Genomic DNA, 10,430 nt, shown 5'->3' with positions numbered 1-10,430 from the left:
ACGGCGTGTTTCTGGACCGTAGCCAGAGAGAGCTGTTTGCGGAGGGGCTTGCCAGGGCGCCCGCCTGTTTCGGCACGCGCAGAGAATGCGAGGCGAATCAGAGCCCCACTCCCCCCATTTTTAGAAAAGGCAGACAAAGTGCAGGACTTATTGCCATCGAAATGCATCTCAGTGCAGAGGAAGAGTGAATTTAACAACACCAGAAAGTAACGTTTCCAGCCTAATGAGTCTTCATTAGCCTGCGTCACCAGACAAGTGGTGCCGAAGAGCCGTTAGGCTCGAAACCTTACTTTGCTCAGTCTATTTTCAGTCTGGCACCTGAGTTTTTGGATGTGCCTGCACTGCAACTTCTGTGTTACATTCCTTAAATCTTCCCATTGGGAGGTGACCGCGCACCCCCCCGCGCCCACCGAAGATGCCTGCATCTACACTGAGACAGGAGTGCGGAGGGGTTGAGAAAACGGAGGAGTTCTGAACATGACGCAAAATTCCAGGGAACGCGTTCCAGTATTCCGAACTGGAATCTTCGGGATTGCGGTACGCGCTGCCAACAGCTGAAGAACTCGGTGCGGAATGTTCTGGTCGAAGCCCGAGAATGACCGCAAAATTACAGGCCTGCCAAGGACTGTGGGGAAAAGCCCGAAACGTTCCGCACACCACCAGTCTCATCCGCGGAGCTGAAATGGCTTCAGCGAGAGAGAGCCTAGCTTTGCTCCAGCTTTAAAGGAAAATCTTAAGACACTGGCTGGTGTCACCTATTGGCTGCTTCACGACCGATATCCCACCTGTCGGGAAAATGAAAGCCGATATCAAACTGCCCTATAATCCCTCTCGCACTCTTGCCATCTCACTCTTATTTCCTCTTTCACACATCCACACACACACAGACACACACAGACATACATACACAGACAGACAGACAAACACACACACTCCATCACCCAATTTGACAGGATGGAAAGTGAAGTTAGTGTGGGCATGTTAGTGTGTCGGATGTGCCACTGTGTTAAAATGAGAGGAGGAGACACACCTGCTGAGATGGCAGCCATTTCTTCAGCTGGAGGTCAAATGAAGACGTGCACTGCATCTAATATTCCCACACACACACTGCATCTCTCCCTCATCTACTATACCCCCCATACACACATACACAGGCACACACACACACTGCATCTCTCTCTCATCTACTATACCCCCCCATACACACACACAGACACACTGCATCTCTCCCTCATCTACTATACCCCCCCCCCCCCACACACACACACACACTGCATCTCTCCCTCATCTACTATACCCCCCCATACACACACACACACACTGCATCTCTCCCTCATCTACTATACCCCCCCATACACACACACACACACACACACACAGACACACACACATACTGCATCTCTCTCTCATCTACTATACCCCCATATACACACACACACATATACACACACATACACACACACACTGCCTGCTCCTGCAGATAAGAACCCTCCACTGCCCCCCCTCCCAGCCCATTCCAAGGTGTGTGCCCTGCCTCTTCAAAGAATCGCCAGATTAAACATTAACTTTCTGAGCAGCAAGCTGAAAAATATGTGCAGAATCTTAATCATTCCCCCACCTCATCTGATAGTGAGAGACAGAGAAGGAGAGATGGAAAGCTTTGCTTTTTTCCAAGAATGCCTTGTGGTTATAGGCCTTTTGTGTTTTATCAGCCGTTTCTTAAATCATGTGAAGGTAACAAACTCTGCTCCGTCCTCAACTGTCTGTCACTCATAAAACGAGGCAGGGCTTCAGGCCACAAGGCTACGCTCCAATCATATTTCTGAGTCCTCTTGCAGTCCTCTCTCAGATCACACACTGCACCAGCGCCAAGGAAGTCGTGACAATAAACACAGTGTGCCAGTGTAAAAACTGTGGTGACAACATACACTGGGCTTGGGTCAATAGACTCTATGCGTGCATCAGCATTTATGAACTCAGGGAATGTCAGGGTGTGGCAGCCAACACACACACACACACACACACACACACACACACACACGCACACTAGCATTTCATCAGACCGGTCGGTGTTTCCCATAAGTCCCAAAAGCGGGCTTTTGGTTAATGACTAACTGCGCAGGGACACTTACAATAACAGGAAATCCACACAGGATCGCCAGGTCACAGTAAGATCCCAGCCAACCCTCACCAAACTGCTGTGATGTTGTTTCAACGTCGTGTGAATGTTGAAGAAATGTCACATCCCAGTCATCGCATGCTGTGAGACTGTTGCGAGCAGTCACTGACGATTAGGGTTTGTGCTCGTGCAGTGCATTGTGGGAACACTGGCGAAAAAACCACGTGCATGGGACGTCCCACTGAGAAATGAGCACTCTCTTACAAGCTGCATGGGGTGGGGGGGTTCTTTAGCCCCATACCCCACAGAGACCCTCTCCCCACAGAACAAAAACCCTGTTAAGTGTGCCCCGCATTGTGTTGCCCTACTTTTTTAATTGATTTCCTTTCTTGTCTCTTCACAGCTGGTGCCTCATACGTACACAGTCACCCAGGGCTTTCACACTTAGGACCAGAACTGGTGAAGACCGGTTTGGAACATATTCTGATCTGCACACATTTATACCGCAGTCTGAGGGGGAAGCAGCCCGTACACAGAAAGTCTCTGCCGTAGGACAGGTTCCTCTGCATCGTCACCATCAGGAGTTCAAAGGAGACTGTGAATGATAGTCAGTTTCACAAAGCACTACACTGCGAAAAACTAAAAATAACTAAAGTATTTCACTCTTATATGAGAATATTGTTAATGAGGTAAGACAGCTTGACTCCCATGATTTGACAATGGACTAAAAAAAATTTCACTTGTCAAGAAAACATTCATTAAAACAAGCTATGTTCGTATTTAAGATCTGTTCTATGTTCTTCTTAAGATCTTAAATCTTATTACAAGATTAAAATGCTTGTTAAGTCAGTTTTTGCAGTGTATAATTTCAGAAAGTTGCAGAAACTAGCTAACTTTAGCTGTTTAGCTGTTACTAATAATGCCACTTGATACAACAAGATATGATAAGATTTTGCCTGAAATGTAGTCAAATAAGCGTAATCTTCACATTACAGCTACATTAAAGCAACTGATTTGTCATCGATTTTCAGTTGTGCATGTGCGAGATAGCTAACTGTCACAAACTAGCAAAATCCACTTTAAAAAATGAGTAAAAATCAATCGTTTTTTCTTTTCCGGCCCCGCGGGCCGTGGTCAACCCCCTGCCGCCCGTAACGCTCGGTTGCAGTTAGCTGAAAGGCTAAAATGAGCTCACACCGCTAATTAGAGCCCCTGTTTGGCTCATTCTGAGTGCCAGGCTTCTTTATTGGCTCATTTAAGTTGTTTGTTTGTGTCCCAGGTTATCTGACACGGAAACTGTTGCCATGGAGGGGGCTTGACGGCAGTTGCTGGCAGTTAGCGGGCGAGGCAGGGGAGGAGGGGGTGTCATTCTAGGGCAGAGCAAATAGACTAGAAAGAAAGCCCAAAAAGCAGAGCCCCCAAACGGGAGCCGAATCTGTCACCCTGGGGGCTCCTGGGCTCATTCCAGGGTCCGTGAAGCGTGCTGAGGCTTTGTGGGACACGTGTCACCACGCCGCCCTCCGCCAACATGTCAAATTCCCCTTTGGTGTTCGGTGCCGCCAGTCGACTGCAGTTGTCCCAGCTGCCCTTTCTTAAAGCCCCAGGCCCAAGTGCCGGGGCACAGCTGAGGAAGTCCGGCACTGCGCTCCGTTCCACTTCAAAGGCATAACCACGATGCCCATCCACGGCCGAAAGACGTCCCTCCTCGACGCCACCCCCACACCCCCGGCCTCCAACCTGGAGGGGGGCCACAACACCCACAATTTCCATAGCCTGCGTTCCTTTCGGAAATCCTGCCTTTACCATTTCCATATGAAAGGTGGAAATATTTTTCCATTCAAAGCCCTTCCACAAGAGATCTTATGGCCTGCTCTGACCTACTACTGTAGCCACAATGGTGTCCATGCAAATCTGGCCAACCACAGACAGGCTGGCAACAGGGTCCATTCTGTCACACATATGCTTTTGCCACCAGCTTCCAGCCAGCATTCTGCTGCACAGATGGAGATGGTCGCTACACCCACAAATGTGTGTGTGTTGTACTATATCGCATGGCCAATCACAGAGCTTCAAAAATATTGACCACCCTTTTCTTTTGTTGAACCCCGTGGGTTCTGCATTTGACCCATCCTTCTTACTTAGGAGCAGTGGGCAGCCACCGTGTGGTGCATAGGGAGCAATGTGGGGTTAAGGGCCTTGCACAAGGGCCCGACAGGTGGCTAGATCAGGGCAACTTTCTGGAGGCTTCCTGTTTGTTTGATTAAACAACATTCTGACATTGCGACAAGAAAGCCTGAAATCATGGCCAAATGGTGGCCTTATCTCACAGTGTTCGTCATCCCTATCGCCCTTCATCTTGATATTGGACGGTAAGCCGAGTGGAAAGTATGGAGCTCCGCTAAAGCGGTCCCGGCCCAGAGCGGTGTGGCCGGGATCAGGCCGAGGATCACTGGTGCTCTGTCAGCCGGCGTGAGCGGAGACCCCAGGCTACAGCCGGACTCTCCACGCAAACAAACGGCCGGCTTGTCGGACACTGATGGATGTGAAAGGGACTGGTCTCTAGCCCCATGTTCCCTGTTTCCATCACTACGGAGAGAGCTCCCCTGAACTACAGGGTGGGGAGGATGGAGGGAGGACGCGGAGGAGATGAGAAAGGGATTGAGAAACAAGAGAATGGAGAGAAGGAGGAGAACTTAAAGAATGAGGAAAGAGGAGAGAGTCAATAACGAGGAGAGACGGAATAGAGTAATCGTTCTGATAGCTGCTCTATAGGGCAGGGCTGAAAGCTTTGTATTCTTTCTCATTCTTGGCCTTAAACCTCACAATATCCAGCCTGGAGTGGATATATTCATGCGCATTCATTCACACACACACACACACACACACACACACACACACACACACTCATTCACACACAGGTACAGAAGATCAGTTGTACATACAATCGCAGCCAAACTTTTTGCTTTCGATTTGCTATTTCCGACCTTCAGAAGACAACATGCCGCACAGTGACGCAGATGCTGGAGGACTGAGAAATGCTAAGGCGTGTAATAACACCAGACCCTGACCGGAATATCAGTGTAAACATCACACAGCGCTGAGCACTGACATCAGCACAGACGTCCCAACAGGGCCCCGTCCTCCCAAACCACATGACCGTGATGCGTCTTCCTGTCACACGGGCCGCTCTCATCCCTGTCCTCGTGTGTTTTTCCTTTATGAAAGAACATCTCCAATGTCATCCAGACAGCAGACACCCACCCAGCTTATTATTCTTCCCAAAAGAGTACAATGTCACGCTGCTCTGTTCTATCTGGGTCTCTGCGTCTGTGTGCGGAGGTGCACTTTCCTGGTGTATGTTACTTTTCATTGTGACAAATTGCCATCTCACTGTTAGCTAATTTGCTGTACCCACAGACACGAGTTCACTCATAGACCCGACTACAACAGAAACACTCAGAGTAAGGATGTTAAGCGCAGACTTACATTGACGGGACACAAATTCTTATCAATCATGCCAGGACAAGTAAATGAAAACAGGCCGATTACACATTTTAGTAAGAAGAGTCTCTCCGTGTTCACCCCTGCGCTAGTGCCCTCTGAGTACCCGACAGTGGGGAGAAGGGAGCTCCATTCTCAGGTCAGAGGTCAGCGGAGCACCGACCCTGTGGTAGGACCCCAAACCTCTGGGGGGTCTGGTGGTGAGTGATGGGTCAGGGGGAGGCGGGGCTTCCTCCCTTTCTAAAATAAGCTCACGGTTCATTACATTAGCGCATCATTTATTGGCCTGGTCCCCCATCCCCCCTCCAGGGTGAAACCCCATACACACACACTGCATTATCCACTCTATCCATCTCACAGAGCTGGACACTTACACAGGCCATTCAGTTATAATGCGTTCGCCAGAGGCTTGTGTTAACTGGTACTACACACCACAGCCGGGGTTGACAGTACTGAGGGTTCAGCCCCCTTCAGAGTGAAATGTGAGAGTTAATTTCACTGCGTATTAATAATAGTTCTGGTCATTGAGAAGTATACACTGTGTCTATGTGACTGTAGGTTGGTCCTGCCAATAAAGGAATATGAACTGTAAATGCTTGCGCTATTCTCTATTTAAAACACAGAAGGGATAATAACACGAGTAAAATGAAAGTGTCAGCGCTTTTAATATGGGAGTAATAATAAAATAATAATACTATAATCATAAGGGAGTAAGGGGGTGCTGAGGGGAGGTGTGTGGTACACAGCTGCACACCCAGGCAACCCCCCATCGCTCTTCGATCAGCCCCACCATCATCATCATCTCGCTTGGTTTAGCAGCGCCGCTTGCCCACAAGCGCATGAGCGACTGTAAGCCGGCCTCCATATGTAACACCAGGGCCTCACACAGCAGGGAAGACCACCAGACCCCAACCCCCCAACCGGAGCCTTCACTGGACATATTTACAATATTAGTGCCTCTACTCTCTCACACACACACTCACACACTATCTCTGTCTCTCTCTCTCTCTCTCTCTCTCGTTTGAGAATTGTCTCTCTCTCCTTCTTTTGGAAAAGAAAATAACATGTAACAAGTCTAAAATATGATTTTTTTTATAAAATTCCCTCTTAAATCAATGTTATTTAATCAAAATCTTAAAGCATAAATAAAGGGTGTAACTCATAAAATAATAATAGACTTCAGCTTAAAAATAATCACGTTCTGTTTCCTGTAGTATGGTGATAGAACAAAGAGAAACTGAAATTAAAAAAAAGGTTTCGGCACTGTTTCCTTGATAACGCACACCGCCAGGTTTCTGGTCAAAGTCCTTCTCCCTTCGTCTCTCCTGCTTTCTCTCCCTCCCCTCCTCCCTTCCTCCGCTCTTCATAATGTTTCTGCTTACTTTCTGTTTGTGCCCTCCCTCTCTCCCCTACTCTTGCCTCGCTCTCTCTGTTGTCTTTCCTCTATCTCTCCTCTCTTTCCTCCTGTTTTTCCTCTCGTTTCGTCCTCCCTTCGGCCTTGAGGAAGTCGAGTAAACAAAAAACAACTGCACCAAGAAAGACAACATAGGTGGGGGGAAGGGGCGCTGTGACAGTACACCCCTCACAGACACGCCTCAGTGAGGTGCACTGAGCATGCTCAGTCAACAGGGAAGCAGATTCAAAACAACACCATATTCACAGGCTGTTTATTCCATTATTCAGCATATGCTACTTATTTCAAGATCTCCGACAAGAACACACAGGCTGTACGGAGCCCCTCCCAACACATTCCACCCTGACAAACTGACTCATCTGACTTTGTCCAAAACTGTGGTGTTGGAAGCAAAGTATGGATCTCAAGAGTCAACACTGCAAAAAACAAAAAAATCCATCTTAACAAATATTTTAGTCTTGCATAATAGGAAAACGTATTTCTATTACTATATTCTAAATAAGACAAAAATATTGGCAGTAACGTGATACAGCAAGACAATTTCTCTCAAAATAAGTTAACACTTTCTACTTAATATATTTGAACTCTCAATACAAGACCAAAGCACTTGTTAAGGCAGACTTTTTTGCAGAGGCGACAGAGGACTACTGTGTCTCCTGGTTTCTGTATTTCTTTTCAGTCAGCAGCCAACATTGCACCTGGGACACAATGCGTCCGAACACTTGCTCTTTAGCCGAGCTATGGTGTAAAATGAGCACTGAAATAGTGTCAACAAACACCGGTCACCCCTTCCCCAGAATGTGAGTTTGAGATCCCTGCAGTAGACTGGGGGTGCCTTACCTTTCCAGGCGGTTTTGGGGCCTCCCAGTTCCTCTTCTCCATAGAGGGGGGGATCTGGTAGATGTCCTGAGTTTGGTTCATGGAGGGCGGCACCTGGTAGATGTCCTGGGTGGGTCCTGGTCCCACGGCGGAGGGGGGCACCTGGTAGATGTCTTGTGGGGAGCTCTTGGACCCCGGGGGCACCTGATAGATATCCTGTCCAGGGATGGGGCCCATGGACGGAGGCACCTGATATATGTCCTGGCCCGGGGGGTGGTACTGAGCCTGGCTGCCTTGCTTTTGCATCAGGGCGGGGGCCTTCTGGGGCGGGAACGGGGGGCCCGTGGGCACGTGGTACAGGCTCTGGGGCGAGGGCTTGCCGTGGTTGGGCGGGAGCATGTAGACGCTGTCCGGAGTGGCCGGGGCGGGGCTGGGGGCGGGGAAGGCGGGGTGCATGGCGGTGTACTGGGAGGAGGGCGAGGGCTTGCTGTAGGCGGTGTGCGGGGGGAGGGGCATCTGGCCCAGGGGCGGGGCCTGCAGTTGGAGCTGCTGCTGCTTGTCGTACATGCCCACCAGGATCTTCAGCCGGTTGCCGGGGACGATGCCCTGCCGCCCGTGCAGGGAGCAGAGCCACCAGCCGTCCAGGCCCTGCGTGTCCCGCTCCAGCACCGTCATGATGTCGCCCTTCCGGAAGGACAGCTCGTCCGGGGACTCTGCCACGTTGTCATAGAGAGCCTTGGCCAGGACGTTCTGCAGGGACGAGAGAGGGAGAGAGAGAGAGAGAGACAGACAGAGACGTGAGGGGGAGAGGGGAGAGAGGGGAGAGAGAGGGAGAAAGGGGAGAAAGAGGGAGAGAGAGGGAGAGAGGGAGGAGAGGGAGAGAGAGAGAGAGAGAGATGAGTTACAAGATTGTTCCATTGATGTTGATGTTGAACATCCAGTGATGTTCCATTGCAACCACAAACCACATCTAGACCACAGCGACACAAACTCCATTACAAAGCCCTGAAATGCCAAGAGCATAGAGAAAAGGCCTACTGCACTAATGCATAAATCAGCCTCAGGACAACTCCACCAAACCACAGGAAATTAGAGTAAGCCAAATTATATCACAACACAAAGAAGTATGCAAAAAAGAATAACCAAAAATAAAAAAGACGACCAGCACGCGGTGATGTATTATACATTTCAGCATCAGAGCTAGAGGAAGTTCCATTTTGATTCAGTCAACTGAAGAAATTAATCGAAATTCAGTTCATTCTTTTGATAATTGATGTCCATAAAACATTATGGGTAATTTTTACATTTCTTAATTGAATTTTAATACATTTTCTGAACTGACTCAATTGAAAAGGAATAGTCTCCAAAGCCTACCGAGAATACAGACATGAGGATTGGGGAAATAACTCTTTGGCTATGGCGTAGCCAAAAAGCTTTATCTGAATTGTAATTTGGGAAAAAGGACAGAGGAAAGGGTTAGATTACTGGTATATTGCCCCTAGTGAACAGCGGGCACTTCAAAAAAAACCTGTTTTAGTCTTGTATTGAGTCTTAAAGTCTCATTTTCTTTCTCTCAAGCATAAAATATTAGCTTGCTTTAAGTTACTGTTTGCTTGACAAGGTGATATTTTCTTACCCCGTTGGCAAATCTTCTCAACTCATTGGCAATATTTTTGTCTTATTTAGCAAAAAAAGTAATATAAATAAGATTTAAAGTGCAATTATGAAACTAAAATACTGGCATATTTTTGGGTTTTTGCAGTCAGGCTAAAACGGTGTACCTCCTTGAACCCTTGATAATGACACAGATCATGGCCGTCGAGTAAATGAACAAGCACAGCACTCGTCTGTCCAAAGCAAACAGGAAAGCCCTGCCATCTTGGCTCTCTCCTCCAAAACAAACAAGGCCTTGCCTTTTAACCCGACCCCCCCCCCCCCCCCCCCCCCACCCCCCACCCCCTACCCCCTTTACAGGCCGGCTTTTCAAAGTGGCACTGCCCGGCTCTCTGCCAAGACCAAATCAAAATAAAAAAGACAGCAACCCCTCCTTTCTCTATTGAACGTCCCCCACCCCAATGTTTCCCAGACGACGGTAGGTTTGGAGAGCCGAACGGTCTGCCTGTGTTTTCCCCACTGAACCAGGTCCCGGTGGTCCCATTGGTTCAACCGAATGCTGATTTATCACCGACTTCCTGTTGTCCTCCCTGCCACTTCCTGTGTATCTAACAGATGCTGTATCAGATGAGCCAGTGCAGTGTAGGTTTAGTGAGAGTGGGTGTCACTCCTGTCCCCCGTATACTCAGAGCCACGCCCCAGTACCCATGATGCAGCGGGAAACCTGCACGCTGTCCTCCGGCTGCTCTCTCTTCCTCCATCTCTCTCCCCCTCTTTATTCCTCCCTCCGCTGTGGCCTCTATCGCTTTCCTAATCTTTTACCTTTTCTCATCGTCTCTCTTCTTGTCTCTGTCAGTTTCTTTCCCTCTCTCCATCTGTCAACCTCCCTCTTTCTCCCGCCTTTCAGTCCCATCCCTATCTCTCCATCGCCCCACTGCTGTTTGCTTTCGCTCCACCACTCCA

General features: G+C 48.8%; 1 protein-coding gene across 4 annotated transcripts in view; it reads right to left on the bottom strand.

Annotated features, from left to right (window-relative positions):
* bcar1 (BCAR1 scaffold protein, Cas family member) overlaps positions 1-10,430 on the bottom strand; it is a 100,512-nt gene that overhangs the window by 21,430 nt on the left and 68,652 nt on the right. For all 4 annotated transcript variants that reach the window (XM_061245820.1, XM_061245817.1, XM_061245818.1 and 1 more), the window contains exon 2: positions 7,875-8,603. In XM_061245820.1, the coding sequence (XP_061101804.1) occupies positions 7,875-8,603 (729 nt within the window). The remainder of the gene's footprint in view (positions 1-7,874; positions 8,604-10,430) is intronic.

The sequence above is a fragment of the Conger conger genome, chromosome 6 (assembly GCF_963514075.1).
Source record: "Conger conger chromosome 6, fConCon1.1, whole genome shotgun sequence".
Lineage (NCBI taxonomy): Eukaryota > Metazoa > Chordata > Actinopteri > Anguilliformes > Congridae > Conger > Conger conger.
Note: the sequence above shows the minus strand (reverse complement) of the source record. Positions and strands in the feature narration are given on the sequence as shown.